The 17180-nt window shown below is 44.0% G+C and overlaps 2 protein-coding genes across 6 annotated transcripts in view; one reads left to right on the top strand and one right to left on the bottom strand.

Annotated features, from left to right (window-relative positions):
* Positions 1-7749: 7749 nt before the first annotated feature.
* Positions 7750-11486, bottom strand: PPCS (phosphopantothenoylcysteine synthetase). Of its 5 annotated transcripts, none has more exons than XM_007077363.3 (3): positions 11192-11486; positions 10298-10401; positions 7750-8601 (listed from the first exon to the last, which is right to left on the bottom strand). In XM_007077363.3, exons 2-3 carry the CDS (start codon positions 10388-10390, stop codon positions 8278-8280), a joined length of 417 nt encoding a protein of 138 aa, XP_007077425.1. In that variant the 5' UTR covers positions 10391-10401; positions 11192-11486; the 3' UTR covers positions 7750-8277. The 5 variants fall into 5 exon arrangements, with proteins under 5 accessions (XP_007077425.1, XP_007077427.2, XP_007077424.1 ...); XM_007077365.3 differs by lacking the exon at positions 11192-11486 and adding an exon at positions 10573-11172; XM_007077362.3 differs by lacking the exon at positions 11192-11486 and adding an exon at positions 11018-11109.
* Positions 11181-17180, top strand: part of ZMYND12 (zinc finger MYND-type containing 12) — a 28035-nt gene continuing 22035 nt past the window's right edge. The window contains exons 1-2 of the mRNA XM_007077367.3: positions 11181-11266; positions 11523-11773. Coding sequence (XP_007077429.2) covers positions 11664-11773 — 110 coding nt within the window. The 5' untranslated portion in view covers positions 11181-11266; positions 11523-11663. The remainder of the gene's footprint in view (positions 11267-11522; positions 11774-17180) is intronic.

The raw sequence follows: 17180 nt of genomic DNA, 5'->3' as shown, positions 1-17180 counted from the left end.
GAGCAGCCATCCTGGACACCATCGGCTAGCAGCCACATGCCACAGATAATATACTATCATGAGAAAAGAAATCTGTGAATCTCTGACAATTTCAAGATGTCTGGACTGATTTCTTCTTGACTCTTATTTGGCAGAAATAAATTTCTATCTTTCTCCAGCCATTTTTATTTTGAGCTTTCTGACCCTCATGGCCAACCAATCCAAACTACTACAGGAGGGTTACTTAAAGAATAAAACACGAGGGCATACGCTGGAAAATAAATATAACTACATAGGAGCTGGATATGGAACTGTGCAGCGCATCCTGGACTAGACTGGAACTAGTCTAGCCTGACCCATGAGGTCTTTCGGCTCTGTCGTTTCCACATGAATCTGCCCCCATTTGGTAGCTTTTCTACATGGATGGACTTTCTCTGCCTGCTCATCGGCCAGGCTAAAAACAGCCATTCACATGTTAAGCCTATGTAACTTTTCAGATAAGTCATTTCTGTTATCTTTTAGTTCGAATTCATGAAAGAGGGATGATTATTTTTTGCTCACCCAATGAACTGTGCCCCCCTCTCCAAAGTTAGTTGTATAATCCTCATTCAGTCCATTGTGACTAGAATGGGTTGGAAGTAGGGGTATAAATACAGCCACCAAGGTCTCCTCTTTTAAAATTTTTTTTAAATGTTCATTTGTTTTTTGAGAGAGAGAGAGGGTGAGAGAGAAAGAGAGAGAACGAGCAGGGGAGGGACAGTCAGAGAGGGAGACACAGAATCTGAAGCAGGCTCCAGGCTCTTAGCTGTCAGCACAGGGCCAACACAGGGCTTGAACTCACAGAGCGCCTCATGCATGACCAGAGTCATGGACCCTTAACCGACTGAGCCACCCAGGCGCCCCAACCAAAGTCTACTCTTTAAGCAAGGATTGCTGGAGAGGTACAAATTCCAAAGAAGAGGATGTAGGCTAGGAAGGCAATCTAAAATGAGTCTACTATTTAAGACCAATGCATATCTAATTGTCTGATGAACAACTCAGTTTGAACAATCCACTCATCTTTCCTTTCCACCTGCTCCGCCTTCTGTATTCAATAGTTAATAAAATCACCATCAATATAGTTTCGTAAGCCAGAAACCTGGGAGGCATCCATGGCCCTGCCTTCTTATTTATCCCACTCTCATTAACAACCAGTCCCTGAATGTGTAGATTCTCCCTCTTATCTAACAGTGCTGCCTTCGTGTAGGCTCTCCTCATTTATTGTCCAGTTTATTGTATCCGTAACTGATGTCCCTGCTGCCAGGCTGGCCCCCATCCACAGCCCTCAGACTGACCGTTCTGAATGCAAATCACTTGCTGCTTATCATTTGCAGTGCTTTCAGGAAGAGTTCAACCCCTTAGCTTGGCACCAGAGATTCTTCACAACCTGGTTCCTGCCTGTCTCTATAGCCTTGTCTTCCGCCACACCTTGACATTAGCCTTCCACGCCGGTGCACTCACTGATCCCCCTCACGCTGCTGATTATTTCCATGACTTTGAACATTTGGGCCCCTCTGCCTGTTCTGCTATGACATCCCAGAATGCACATTTTCCCAGGGGATTTACTGGGACTCAATGGAGATAGAAAATTCTAAAAAAGCAGACCTTAAAGCAATATAAATCCATTATTTGAATTATAAATGCTCTGACATCTAAACTGTGCCTCAAATTACCCACATATCAAAGCACACACAACTATTCTCTACAAAGTAGATACTGAATACATGCTCACTGAGTATCTTAAAAACTTTTAGGGGCCCCTCAAAACTTCCAGATGTAAAGAATGAGTTGGTAAAGCTGTCAAAGCAAGCTGAGACAGAGAAAAAGGATTTTAAATGGAACGAGGGCAAGAAGAATGGGTGTAGATTCATCGCTTCTCGTTCTTATTTCCCCTACAGGAGCCCTCAAACTACGGTGAAGGGGCCAGGACCACACCTTGTGCTACAGCACATCTTTTGGCTCCGAGCGAAAGATGAGGTTGGGATCTCATGGTCTTAGAATGACATTAGGAAACAAACGTAAATAGCATGGCCACAGAAACTGAAATATCCAGATAGGCTACTCACCCTAACCTTTCTTCCTTCCTTCTACACAAATACAATTTAAAAATGATAGACATCTTGGGCTGCCTGAATGGCTCAGTCGGTTGAGCGTCTGACTCTTGATTTCAGCTCAGATCGTGATCTCATGGTTTGTGGGATTGAGCCCTGCATTGGGCTCCGTGCTGAGAGTGCAGAGTCTGCTTCAGATGCTCTCTCTCCCCCCCCCCCCCCCCTCTCTGCCTCTCCCCCACTCATTCTCTGTCTCTCAAAATAAATACACATTAAGAGAATTATAGGCGTGTCTGGGTGGCTCAGGTGGTTAAGCATCCAACTCTTGGTTTTGCCTCAGGTCATGATCTCATGGTGGTGGGATTGAACCCCTCGTTGGGCTCCACACTGGGTGTGCAGCTTGCTTGAGATTCTCTCTCTCCCTGTCCCTCTGCCCTTCCCCTGCTTGTGCTGGCACATGCATGCCCCCTCCCCGCCTCTCTCAAATTGAAAGCAATGTTTAAATGCTTAAAATATAAAGAGAAAAGGAAAGTCAAAGTGTACACTATCATTACAGCTATGTAAAAATGCACACACACGAGCAAGGACTGACCCAGAACAGAAAAATAAACTTGATACGTTAGGGCAGGGTTTGTCAACCTCAGCATTGTTGACATTTGAGCTGAATAATTCTTTGTTGTGGGGGGATATTCTGTGCACAGAAGGATATAAAGCAGCATCCCTGGCCTCTGCCAACTGGATGCCAGTAACATCTCCCTAGCTGCGACAACTAAAAATGTCTCTATCCATTGCCACACATCTCTTGGGGAGCAAGATCACCCCCTGGGTTTAGAACTACTGTGCAGGGTGAAAGAAATTAAAAAAAAAAATTTTTTTTTTAACATTTATTTGTTTTTGAGACAGAGAGAGACAGAGCATGAACGGGGGAGGGTCAGAGAGAGGGAGACACAGAATCCGAAACAGGCTCCAGGCTGTCAGCACAGAGCCCGACGCGGGGGTCGAACCCATGGACCGCGAGATCGTGACCTGAGCCGAAGTCGGACGCCTAGCCGACTGAGCCACCCAGGCGCGCCGTGAAAGAAATTTTTTAAAAGTTACTGTTTGGATGCCTGGTTGGCTCAGTCAGTAGAACATAGGACCCCGGATCTCGGTGTTGTGGGGTTGTGAGTTTCAAGCCCCACGCTGGGTATAGCGATTACTTCAAAATAAAATCTTTAAAAAAACAGTTACTTTTCAATGTTGCCATCATGATGTTTGTTCAGTATATACATTTTGGAAGGGAAAGGTAAACCCCTTGCGATACAGCATCTAACTCTCTTTTTCAAAAGTTAGAATTTATCCATTAAATGTGAAGAACTGAAAAAGTTTCAGAACTTCTACCCCCCACCCCCCCGCCCCCAATCTATTATAGAAGAGAAAGATGAATTTCTCAGTGTTTGGAAACTTGACCTGGCTGTAAGTATGAGATATCATAAATAAGTGTCGTAATTGACCTGAGAAATAAAAATATCCAAATCATTCTGGCTCCCAAAATACCCTCTCAAAGTGTACATTTTGCGTATATTCAAAATGGTTTACATTAAAATCTGAATACTGAGAAAGAAATAGTAAGACTCAACAAGGAACACATACTTTAAGACAATTTAAATAAAGTTTTCCAACTAAAAGGAAATTGCACTAGCTCTAAATGAAACTCACTCTATTTTTAAGGTCCTATGTTCCAGTCTTTTAAGGACCACTAAGAGTGCTCCTTTGCCAAAAATATTTATTTTCAACCACTCCTCATCATTTCTGTTTCTTGGCTCACACAGCAAGGAACGCCTTCTAATTAAGAAACTGACATGAAGAGAAGGCACAAGAGATGCTGTTTCAAGCATCTCCTCTCCAGAAAATTCTATCGTATCAAGGCATTGAATTCATATGGGCTTATGAAAGTTGAAATCCTGTTACATGATCATCCTGAATGATCTTTTCACATGCATGAAAGCATCGTGTATACCTAACATAGTATTCACTTGAGCCAGGAACAATCTTCTTTCTTTATATAAGCCTGGGACCGGCCTAAAAATGCATTTTGGTTGTTTCCCCCTCCACTTTCAAAACACACTAGGCTTGTAGAAATTTACTGTTTGTATTTACCAATGTGCGCTTCTCCATGTTAGTCTCTAGTTTACCCAAGACAGGAAGCTTGCCACAGTGCAGAGAAACAGAGAAAATCTTCCAAATGATCCCAGAGCTGCAGAATGTGGAATAGTTAGCTACCCAAAGCATTGTAGTAGGAAAGCAGAGGGAGGTGGTCTATAGATGGCAGAGGTGGTGGAGACGAATGGACATTCAGTGACGCGCAGCGTGCACAAGAAAGGGTGAAAATGGCTGTGGAATGAGCAGGATGAGAAAACTGGCACTCTGGGTGATGAGAGAAATGGATGAGGTTGTAGCTGCAAAGGCAGAAAGTAACTGACTTGATGACGTCTGAGGCTGAAGATACAAAAGGCCTCCAGAGCTTCATCGGGAATTAAGGTTCCGCATGATGAACATAAGGCGAAAAGGCAGAAAACAGCCTACAACCAGGGGAAGCCGTGGCTCCGAGGACTTCGTCCGGGCCGGGACCTTCAGGCGCGGTTGTCGGTGCAGGGCCGAGTCTTCGCCTGGGCGGTGGGAAAAGGAACGCCCGCCTAGCTGACTGACGGGGTTCCAAGCTCTCTCTCAGTAAGACAGGCAGCCTAATCCTAAAGGCCTGGGGCGGCTGGGTCCCAGGAGACGGACGAGCCCTTCTTCAGGCGGTTTCACTCCAGCCCGCGACTACAAAGGCAGAGCTGCGACAGGCTCTCCTGTTTCAGGCCATACTGGGGAGACGAGCGGGAAAGACGTAGAATGCTGAAAAGGGACGGGGAGTAGGCGCTTTCCTCCTCGGGGCTGAAGCGGGAACAGGGGGAACCTCAGGAACCAGGTCGGAAATTGTCTTTTGGGGAGTCCCGAGTCGCACGGCTCCTCCACCGCTGCTCCGCTGCCAGCTGCAGGTGCCTTCTCAGGCCGGAGCGTCATAGCAACCGCGCTGGCCGCAGGGACGCCAAGGCATCCTTCCGGCGGGAACCATAGAAACGACGCGCACCATTGGCTCAGGGGCTGCTCTTCCTGTGGAGACAGTGCACACCATTGGCTTTTGGGTCATGGGGCGGGGTTTTTCGGCAGGATTGAAGGTACGGCTCATTCCGTTGGCTTTGCAGTAACCATGGTCACAACCGGGCGCACGCTTGCTACTTCGGGGATACATTTTGTTAGCGGGCATTTATAACTATCAAATAGCTTCCCGCCTGGCCTTATCTAAAGACCGGGCCTAATGGTTTTATTTTTTTCTGGAAGCAACTTCATTCTTAAAAGGGAGAGGGTCGGGAGTTCTGAGTTTTAAGCCTAGATCCGTCACTACCTGGGGCGCCTAAGACAAATCACATTTTTGGACCCGTCTTTATTACTGTAAAACATGAATAAACCGGACTTGACTAGAATTGTCCCTGAGACAGAGCCCTTTAGAAGTTCTAAGCACTAAAGAAGAAGGAGGAGAAGAAGAAGAGAGGTGGGGGGGGGGGGGGGGGGGGGGAGGAGGAAGAAGAGGAGGAGGAGAGGAAGGAGAAGTCCCAAGCACTGAAAATTCAGTTTGGATGAACCCTTCCTTCCTCCACCTATGTCATGCAAAATAATTTCTAAGTGACAATTTCACAGAGGCTTGGTTTATATCATCTTCATTTAAATGCTCTTATCGGAAGATTCTAGTTCTTCAAAGCTTGATTTGACTCCTGTTTTGGGGGCCCTTGCTTTGCTGATATCCCACACAGGTACATTTCAGTCTTATTCTAGTTCCACATAGGATCCTTTCCAAAGCTTGGCCAGTTGTCTGGACAGATCTTATCCCTTACTTTCTGTAAGTGCTTCAACCATTTCCTCGTGCAAGAGCCCTGCAAGTGTTTTCACTCTGATCTAAAATGCTCACCACCATCACTTCCGGCCCACTTAACTCCTACTTATCAGTTCAAGTGTCACTTCCTCTAAACAATCCTTGGTCATCCAATCTAGATCAAGTGCCTTCTCATTCGCTCTCATTGACTCATGTTCCTTTTCATTATTTCTTCCCTTGCACACTCCTATTTGCTGTTAAAGAAACAAACAAAAAATCTCTTGGAATATTAACATGTGTGAATACTGTTTAAGTGCTCCAAATGAAAATTAAACTGAATTGGGAAACACTTTAAATAATTGCATGTAGGGAAGTGGCGTTTATTTAAGCATAACAAAACAGGATAGGAAATGGTTCTCCAGGGAAGTAATAATTATGGCAGAAACAAACATTAAGATCTCTTCTAGTTTTCACTCCATTTGCTCTTATTGGACATTCCAACATCATAATGACAGTCATCATTCACATAAAGCTATAGATGTAGGGAAGAAAATCAGTCTTTTGCTTCCTATCCCTTCAGTACTACAGCCACTGCTGACAGAGCTTGTTGTCTTTGAGGTTTTGCTAATTGGACCTTAAGTTAATTTAAAATTTTTGTTCAATGAAACTGCTGCTTACAGAATAGTCCTGCTTGCTGCAGTTATTTTTCCTCTGCTCAGAGTCACATCTCCTGACTTACTGATTTATTTCAATGCATTTCGGCACCTCTACTCAAATCTTTTCAACTAAAATTGTGCCTGTCATTAGACACAAGGGGGTACCCTTCCCAACTCCATGAAATAGGACTAATTATATTTTATTTTGTTAAAAGTTTGAGAGAGAGAGTCAGCACGAGTGGGGGACAGGGAGAGAGACAGAGACAGGGAATCCCAGGCAGGCTCTGTGCTGCCAGTGCAGAACCCGATTCCAGGCTTGAACTCATGAAACCGTAAGATCATGACCTGAGCCGAAACCAAGAGGTAGATGCTTAACCTACTGAGCGACCAGGTGCTCCACTAACAGCATTTAAAATCAAATACGTATAACTCCTATTTCTATCTACTTATTAATGGTAGTTTTTCAATATGCCCTCTGGATCATCCTACAGATCATTAGGGGATTTTTCTGAACCACACTTCTTGTGCACTCCCAACCCAAAGCTCAGGACAGTGAAAGTTGCTTTGAAATCTTAAGAATTCAGGGACCAAGCGAGGCACCAGAATAATACTGCCACCACCAGAAAATACACCAGAAAATTTAAGCGTAGGTGAAAAATCTAAATGCCAGGCACCAGACTAATGCTTTATCTTCGCTGTTTTATCTAACCCTTGCCACAAAGGGCATTACTTAGCAGAGAGATTTATTATCTCTGGTTTATAAACGAGGAGCCTGAGAGTAAGTTAAGGGCGTAAGCTTACAAAGGTCACAGGTGACACAGCTGGAACCATCAAACTTAGGCTGACTCCAAAGCCCATACTCCTTACCACATTGTAAAGCTTCCCTCAAGGCAGAAGTCACTAATAGGTCCCTGCCTGGCCCCGGGATAGAAGCCAAAGTTAAATTTCCCCTAAGAGCAGTTCTAAAATATTTGAAAGGCAAACTGTTATCTCAAATAGAGAGTCAATCTAGGAAAAGGAGCAAAAAGTAAATGTAGGGGGAAGCACATCATTCTACAGGGAATCTATCCCAAGGGAAGGGTCCTTCTCTCCTACTCCCATCTTTGATAAAAACAACATCACTTCCATTGTGTTGGCTTTTGGGCACATACTTTATTGCACTTTATTATTCATACATCCATTTCCCAAACAGAGACATATTTATTCATCTTTTTAATCTTCATAATCCTCAGGACCTACCACATAGTAGGCATCAAGAAATATTTGATCTTCAAGGCATGGCCATTCATGCATCCCTAATCCTTCTCATAGTATGAAGAAGGTTGATATTCAGGCCTCACATGTATATGCTGAGGCACAGAATTCCCAATGAGCTCTTTTTCTAAAGGTGAGCAACAGTTTGTGTTCATTTTCAAAATCCAGATGATAATCAGGTGAGTGTGTCAGGTGGCTTGGTCGTAACTGCTTTGCTCTTGTTTTCATTTTTATGGAGTATGAAATGACCTTTAAAAGACAAATACCAAACTATATTCACCTGCATACCACTCACTGCTTTCTCCCTTCATTTTCTCTGTCTTTATGGAAGCAAAGGGTTTATTTTCACCACTTGTAAGAGCCCTGATCCACTGAACAAGTTTTGATCCTACAAAGGCTTTTCACTTCAGTTTTTGTCATGTATAAAAGCCGTGTGTCGAGAATGAAGATCATCCACTATCTTGTCTTCTATATCTACACCTTTCTCTACTTCTTCCTCTGATAGCAATATCTTGGTTTCTGAGTCTTTGGTTAGAATAACCACAAAGGACCGTCGTGACTCAATGCTATTAGCTATCACCACTTGATGTCGATAAACTTCCAAAGCATTCCGTGCACGATCAAGTATGATGGAAGGGTCAGTCTCCAACTTAAAGGAAATTATAAATGCTTTGGGAGCCCAGTCTTTAACCAAAGGAGAAAGCATTTTTGGCACCATCTTCATGGTTATCTGTATTGGAAAAAGAAAAGCTTAATAAGCAAACAAAGCTCAGTATCTACCAGGTCAATCTCATGGGAAACTAAGGAAGCAAGGACTCAGATTTTTGGCTAAGTCAGTTTAAGTGGTATTTCTCATTGTCAAACTTTTCAAAGCATTATACATGCTTGGCTTAAAAGCCTTGGTTCTAGAGGGTTCATAAAGATACCTAATTCCAAGGCTTTATACAAATCCTGGGACAAGCCATGAATTAACCTTGCCCTACCACCCTCATTACCATTAACAGAGCTCTAGAAAAAGAGCATTATATTTTATTAAACATTCCCCTCATTTTACCAAACACTCAAATAAACAAAGGCAAATAATCTGTTCATGCAAATCTATAACCCAAATGTAACTTTGGCAGAAATTTAATTAAAGTTGGGTTTTTAAACCTCCGCCTAAAGTATTTCTTGCACCGGTAGAATGGCTATTTGACTCCACTTAAACACTGTCACTCATAACACATCGTAGCGCTGAAGAAACAGAACTGATTTTTATTTTCATTTGATCAAAACTCCCACTATGCCATTTTTGATCCCTTCTAAGAATGTTGAGTCGGTTTGTGTACTTTCAAGGAAGAACCGAAAAATACAGGATACGCCAAAGCTCCCAGATTTTTAAAAGTGTGAAATTACTACGATAATTATCAGGATATCCCCCTCAGAAAGTTAGCATAGGGATTAGACATACGTTCCCCACTTAATTTTTCTGCTTAGCATTTTCCACTATCTAACATAGTATGCACTTGGCTTATTTATGGTCTCCTCGGCAAAGGAGAAGCAACACAGGGGCACAGTGTATTTCTTTACACTGCTTTATCTCCAAGTCCTGCCATAGTATTTGGCATATAGAGGGTACTCAATAAATTATTTGTTGAACAAATGAACAGCAAGTGCCCCACAGGCAGAGTTTCTCCTTTTAAATTCTGCTTGTATCATAAATGATTAAGAATTCTCTCAGGTTCCAAGAAGCCAGATCATCTCAACATCTGAACCACACCACTAGCCACCCCATACCCCTTCCTCAAACTACAGCCATCATGGTTATCTTACACCCACCGCTCTCTCTCTCTAATTTACCTTTCCTATTGATGCCAGAATGTTCTTTTCAAACAAGAATTTTTGTCTCATTCTCCTACTTGTTTTCCTTAGCTCCACAGGATAAAGTTCCTTAAGAGGGAATACAAAATCTTCTGCGAAGTAAGCTCTCTTCAGTCTCCCCACCCCCTGCCCAGCTCCCCACTCTCCCTGCTCTCCAGCCTTACCAAAGAATTTCAGTTCACACTGCTCATTTCCAAACTTCAATCTGTAATGACCTTCCCTACTTTGTCTGGTATACTCTCTACTCATCTTTTAAAACCCAGTTTTAAAGTCATCTCTTCCAGGAAGCCTTCCTTGACTTCCCCAAGATTCACTCACCCCATGCTCTGACTTCACTTTGTACGTACCTCTACTAGAGCATTTATCACTCTGTACTGTAATTATGTCTGTGTCCAGCTCCCTCACTAGAGTGTGAGGTTCTTGAGGGAGGGCGGTGTCTTATTCATCTCTGTATCCCTAGTGCCTAGCACATACGGAATGCAGAAAGGCCATCTCCAGATCAAGAGGGAATTAACCCAAGATTGATTATAGGGGGATCAGATCTCTGGAAGAGAAGCGCCTGTCACCTGCAGTGGGCCCCCAGATGACTGGATCTTGTGTTCAGGCATTTCTGAGACAGGAACATAGAAATCTGACACGGCCGCAGCCAGGTAAAACATCGCAGAAGAGCCTGCAGAGAGAAGCACAGGGTGTAATAAATCGGAGTGGGATATGGGATCGGGTCCTTTTCAACTCAGGCTCCCTTGGCTGTGAGACCGCGGATAATGAAAAGGTGAGGGGAAAAGTGTCTGGGGGAGAAAGGCTCTGCCTGCAGGAAACCTTGGACTCCTAGAGCACGCACCCAGCGGATTGAGCGCCTGGGCCGCAGCCTGCAGCAGATGCAAATAGTCCGCCAAAGTGGAGAACTCCACGGCAAGGAAGGTGCCGGCAGCCGCAGCCTCCTGGTAGCTCCGCAGAGCGGCCGCGAAGCCCGGAAGTGCATTCTCCTCGGCCTCCAGGCTCAGCAAGCCCGAAGGGGTTGAGCCGCTGGGCCGCAACGCCGACAACCAGGTCTGGGGCGGGAAGCGGTGGGCAAAAGGGAAGGCGGAGCGAGCGCGGTACAGGAACAGGACCCCGTAGCCCGCGGCCAGGAAGGCCTCGGCCGAGGTGGCACCGCGCCGCCCGCTGCTGAAGTTGTCCAGGAAGCGCACTGGTCGGGCTTCCAGGGGGACCTTGGTGCCGCCGGACGTGATCAACACCACCCGCCGGCCCTGCGCGCCCAGCCTGGCGGCGAAGCGAGCCATAACCTCGGCGTAGCGCGCAGCTCCCGCAGGCTTGGGGAACTCGGCGACCAGGTCCACTTCCGCCATCAGTCCCTGGGCGCGCCCCACACTGGCGCACACTCTACCGCCACCGGCGCCGCGCCCCAGCCCGGCTCCAGGTCCCCGCGCAGCCGCAATAGCGAGGGGGCGGACCTTTACCTTACGCCGCACGCCGGCGCCAGCCTTCTTCGCGTCGGGGGAGGCGTGCCGGTTTCGACCCACAGCGCGGCAGAGGTGACCCTGAGCTAGCGGGACTTGTGGGCGGGCAGGCATCTGGAAGGGTTACATCCCCTCATGTTAGTTTCCTCCTCCGGTAACGAACTGTCCGTTTTTGCCTCTAACCGGCCACCGTATAGGCCTTCCTGGACTTTGATTCCACTGGAGTCAGATTGCCCGGCCATTTAACCTTCGGGACTTAACGGGGGGAGTTTTGTGTTTGTTTGGTTTTTTTTAATTATTATTATTTTTTAACCCCACAAATACACTCTAGATGTCAGTGGAACTGCGCTTCTCCCCCCTGAGCTTGAATTCCTGGGAACGAGGCTGCCCGGTAGTGGTCACGTGACGCTGGCGTCCGGCGTGTCCTCTCCAGGCAACCGTCCTGGGGACCGAAGACGCCGCTGGCTGCAACATGAACATCATCTGCCCGCTGGCGGTGCCCAAGGGGCGCCGGCTCTGCTGCGAAGTGTGCGAAGCCCCGGCCGAGCGCGTGTGCACGGCCTGCACGGTCACTTATTACTGGTAGGCCCTGAAATGTGGCACGTGGGCCCCTCAACTCCCTCCCTCTCTCCCCATTACAGGTCTGGGTGCCCTGCGTAAGCCATAGCACCAGCTCTGCCAGGGAACACTCAACGCGGTTTCAAGACAGGTCCCCAAGACTTCTGTGTGTGCCTCTTCTCCCACTCATTCATTCGTCACCAGATGTTTTGTTGACCGCCTACTGTGCGCAATGCACTGTTCTAGAAGCTGAAGTTACTAGTGGAAACTTGGTGGACTGTGTCCCTCAAAGATCTAACATACTAATGCGGAAGATAGATAAACAAAAAGAAAACCAGATAATTTCAGAGAGTCATAAATGCCATAAAGACAAAGGAAATGTGATGGGAAGTAGGGCAGACAGCTTCTTGGAGGGTAGATACTGATGTGAAAATAAAGTAGGAGCAGTCCACCGTGGAAATGCTGGGCTCTGAGGGTGTAAAGGCTGTGGTGTGTTAGAGGAATAGAAACCAGGCCAGTCTGGTGCATAGCCAAGACGGTGAGAGTGTGGGGAGGGTAGTAGAAAATGAGATGAGATTTCATTCGTTCAACATAACATCCCCTGATCTTTGCTTCCAGTTAGACCTATGTTGGACCTGAGATAAAACTGCTAGGTGGCAGATGGCCAGAAACCTAGTCCAGCGAACTAACTTGTTTTAAAAAGTCATTATAATAGACTCAGCATGACAAGTACTGTCACTCAAGGTGCGCTGTTTCCTGGGACCTCTAAGGATGGAAGCCTAGTGGCTGGGGGCAGTATCTGGAAAGGTTTCTCTGAGTAAATAATGTTTGCGATGACTCTTGAAAGGTCAGTAGGAAATTGCCAGGTGAATGAACAATGAGGACAGAAGGGCAGGGTACTCCTGGCATCCAGGTCTACTTGGGTAAGAGCTAAAAGAACAGAGTTTATTCAGAGCTGGGTAGAGAAGATAGTGGAGGAAGCAGTTGCTGATTTTCACATTGCAGACTGGACCCCTTAGCAGATCGTGGATAAATCACAACCAGCATTTTAAGGAAAATGCACTTTTTTAAGGAAGAAAGTAGAATAACATAGAAAGTATCAGAGTAACCCTACTTGAATTGTTTCTTGAAAATTTTTAGCATTTTATGTGGATATGTGTGTTTGTAATGGTAAAATGTATTTCTTACTAAAAAGAACATTTAAAAACGATTGTGGTAGGTAGTAGTAGGAGTTTAAACCAAGAAGATACAGGTTAGGGCCAGATGGTGACATGAGATCGAGAAGTTTGGAATTTATCCTCTGGGATGTCCTGGATCGTTTTGATGGGCTCTCCCTTGTGTTAAGGAAGGATGACAGTAGCAGTGTGGAAGATAAATTGGAAGGTAGACCCTGGAGGCCGCATCACTGATTTAAGAAGTTGTTGCAGTTGGGGCGCCTGGGTGGCTCAGTCAGTTAAGCATCTAACTTCAGCTCAGGTCATGATCTTGCAGTCAGTGAGTTTGAGCCCCTCATCGGGCTCTTTGCTGACAGCTCAGAGCCTGGAGCCTGCTTCGGATTCTGTTCCTCCCTCTCTCTGCCCCTTCCCTGCTCACACTCTGTCTCTCTCTGTCTCTCAAAAATGAATAAATGTTAAAAAAAAAAAAAGAAGTTGTTGCAGTGATCCTAGCAGAAAGTGAATCTACCTCTCTCAGACTGAATTAGGTGTTCCTCCTCAGTGCTCTCGCAGCACTCTATATGTTCCCTAGCCTAAAATTTAGGACACAGATTGACATCATTGTTTAGTAGTCCATATTCCTCACTAGGTCTGTATATCCCATGAGGGAAGGGACGGCATCTGTGTTTTTCTTGCAGTGTCTTCATTGCCTTTAGAATACAATTCAGGATTTATAGCAAAAACTACAAAGCCCTGGTCATTTCTCTACCTTCATTTCCCACTACACTTACCCTCTCTTCTCCTTGATGTAGTTACCGAGGTTTTCTTCAGGTCTAGTTTGCCAAGTCCTTTCCTCCCTCAGTTTCTTTGCCTGGACTGTTTTCTCTACTAGGAACGTCCTCTTCAGCCACAAGCTCCCTCTCATCCTTCAGTTCTCAGGAATGTTATTTCTTCAAAGAGGTCTTTCTGGAAGTACTCCTCTCTGAGTTTTCTCGCTCACCTTTTTCTTTGTTTTTCCTGTACTTTTGTCTTTCGTGTTTACTTGTTTAGTATCTGTGTCTCTTCCTAAACCTACTGGCTGCACATACTGCACACTCAGTGATCATTTGTTGAATAAGCGAGCTTCTGAGTGGATAGTAAACCTATTAACACAGAAGGAGGTGGTGGGGGGTGACAGATTGGGTAGGGGATACGCAGTTTGAGGGCCTTCAGGTCCCTTGGGAGAGATGGCTAGTAAACCACTTCAAGTACAGGCCTGGCACTCAGGGGAGAGAGGAGAGCCTCTACCTGATATGAGCATCTACCTCTTTCCCTCTTGCCTTCATCCCTGCAGCCAGAAGTAATTCCTTCTTCCTCTCAACTCACTTTGTTGTCACTCTCTACTCTCAGATGAACTCTTACTTCCCTTCTTCATTTTAGTTGTTGACACGTGTGCTATCTCAATTTTATTATGTTCCATTAATGCAGGATATTATGTTGAATATGTGTAGAAGGACTATCCTGCAAATGCTGTCTTTTGATCTGTGTCAAACCCATCTGTATATACCTTACAGTCTCTTGCAGAGTGTCGTGAAACAGTAGGAACTAAATATGTGATGAATGCATGAATAAGTTATTATTTCCTATGCCCTTATCCACCATTAGTTCCTTTCTCCTCTTTCACTGCCTTTAATTCTCTTTAAGGTGTTCTCCTCTCCCCTCCACCTTCTTTTCTTCAGATTTCTCTATGCTTGTGTCCTGGGGATTTTAAGATTTTTCCATAAAATAAAGCTGAGTTAATTGTTCTGCATCTCAGAAATGGGGGCTTTAATACTCCCTCACCAGGTTTTGTGGTTGAGTGCAAAGCATGTAGCGTCATGCCTGAAACCAAACTGACACTCAGTAAATATTCTTTTCTTTCATTCCAAATTTAAGGAGGCAGAAGGACAGTAAACTTGAATTTGTGAAAGCTTTTTTTTCTCTTTTTTGCAAAAGAGTTTTTTTCTTTTAAGATGTTTTCAAATGTTTATTTATTTTTGAGAGAGTGAGAGACAGAGGGTGAGCAGGGGAGGGGCAGAGACAGCCGGAGACAAAGAACTGGAAGCAGGCTCCAGGCTCTGAGCTGTCAGCGCAAAGCCCGACGCAGGGCTTGAACTCATGAACTGTGAGATCATGACCTGAGCCGAAGTTGGATGCTCAACTGACTGAGCCACCCAGGCACCCCAAAAGATTTTTTTCCCTGATTATTAATGTAACTCATGCTTACTATAGAGAATTTGAAAATATAAAAAATAAAGAAGAAAAATAATCTATAATCTCACAATTTAGAGATTAATAGTCTGATATTTTGGTCAATTTCTTTATACTCTTTTCCTATAAATACATCTGTTTTATACACTCTGTTAATCTTGCACATATTGTTCTATATTGGATTATGAGAATATAGCCAGGGAACAGAACATTTGTAAGAAAAGGCAATTTTATTAAAGTACACACTGAAACATTACAGAAAGTTACAAGAGGCTTTAGTACTGTAAGTTAACAAATCATTGCATATAGATAAGAGTGATTTGCAGTAAGTTTTATTTAACATGTGGGGCACAAATTAAAATGTTTTCACTGATCAGGCAAAGAAAACGAATAGTGAAGTGGTATTCAATAGTAGGAGACAGTATGATCTGTGGTAAACTGCAGAATGAGTGTCCTGCCTAATGTCTTCCAAATTTAGTCTAAAAAACATGGTAATGGTTGGGGGGCTGGGATGGCTTCATTGGTTAAGTGTTCAACTCTTAGATTCAGTTCAGGTCATGATCTCATGGTTTGGTGAATTCAAGCCCCACATTGGGCTCTGTGCTGACAGCGTGGAGCCTGCTTGGGATTCTCTCTCTCCCTCTCTCTCTCTGCCCCTCCCCTACTCATGCTGTCTCTGTTTCTCTTAAATAAATAAACTTAAAAAAAATTAAACTTATTAAAACCCAAAACAAAACATGATATTGGCCAAAAAATGTCTAGCTCACAGGCTACTTGATTGTGAGCCCTGATTGAAAACATATTTTCAACTCCTTTATGCATGACTCTGTGCTGGGTATTAGGGATTAGACAGATGAATAAGAAAAAGAACTCATGAATATATAAATAATGCTCATTTTATTTGGAAAGGCTAGATATGTCAAATGCTCTCAGTGGAACAAAAATTCAGGCAGTTAAGTAAATTAATATTTCCATTGCTCACACGATTATTCAAAAAGTCCCTATTTAATAAATATCCTATGGAACTCAACTATTTCTATATCCTGGCTGTTAAGTGCTTTAATTGATTTGTGTACAGTAATTCTCTATAAAATTTTTTAAGTGCTCTATGTCATTTCTATGATAGCAGTTACAGTTTAAAGAGAAAATACTTTATTGCATTTCTGTTGTCCCAGAAGGAAAGAAGGAGAGAGAGGTTGAACAAAGCTATATGTTGTCTATGACTGTTTTTGTGCTACCACAAGAGTTGAATTTTTACAACAGAGACCATGTAGCTCTCAAAGCCTAAAATGTTTGGCCCTTTACAGACAAACTTTGCTGACCCTGTGCTAGGTTATTGTTACCAGTTTTGGAATATGTATAAATGGAATCAGTTAACTTAGACATTTGAGTAAAAATATATAATCGGCAGTAGAAATGCAAAAATTCATGATTTATGTATCCAACAACAGAGTCTCAAAATGCATGAAGTAGAGAAGGGAGAAATAATTAATAGTTGGACACTTCAGTATTCCACCGTGAATACTGAACAGGAGATAAGCAAGGAGATACAAGGCTTGAACAACACTATAAGCCAACTAGACCTAACAGACATCTATATACATTCTTCTCAAGTGCATATGGAATATTCTCCAGGATAGACCATGTATTAGACCATAAAGCAAGTCTCAATAAATTTATAAGGGTTGAAATTATACAAAGTATGTTCTGTAACCACAGCGGAATGATATTAGTAATAACAGAAGGAAATTTGGAGAATTTATGAATGTATGGAAATAACACAGTCTTAACCTGTGAGTCAAAGAAGAAATCACAAGGGAAATTAGAAAATTCTTTGAGATGAAATGAGAACAAAAATACCAATACTAAAACTTACGGGATGCAGTAAAAGCAGTACTCAGAGGGAAATTTCTAGCTATAAACACATACATTATAAAAGAAGTAAGATCTCAAGTCAGTGACCTGCCCTTCCACTTTAAGAAACTAGAGAAAGAAAAAGCAAACTCAACCCAAAACTAATGGAAGGAGGAAAATATTAAAGATTAGAG

The sequence above is a fragment of the Panthera tigris genome, chromosome C1 (assembly GCF_018350195.1).
Source record: "Panthera tigris isolate Pti1 chromosome C1, P.tigris_Pti1_mat1.1, whole genome shotgun sequence".
Taxonomy (NCBI): Eukaryota; Metazoa; Chordata; class Mammalia; order Carnivora; family Felidae; genus Panthera; species Panthera tigris.
The sequence above is the reverse complement of the archived record's forward strand: the minus strand, read 5'-3'. Positions and strand labels throughout refer to the sequence as shown.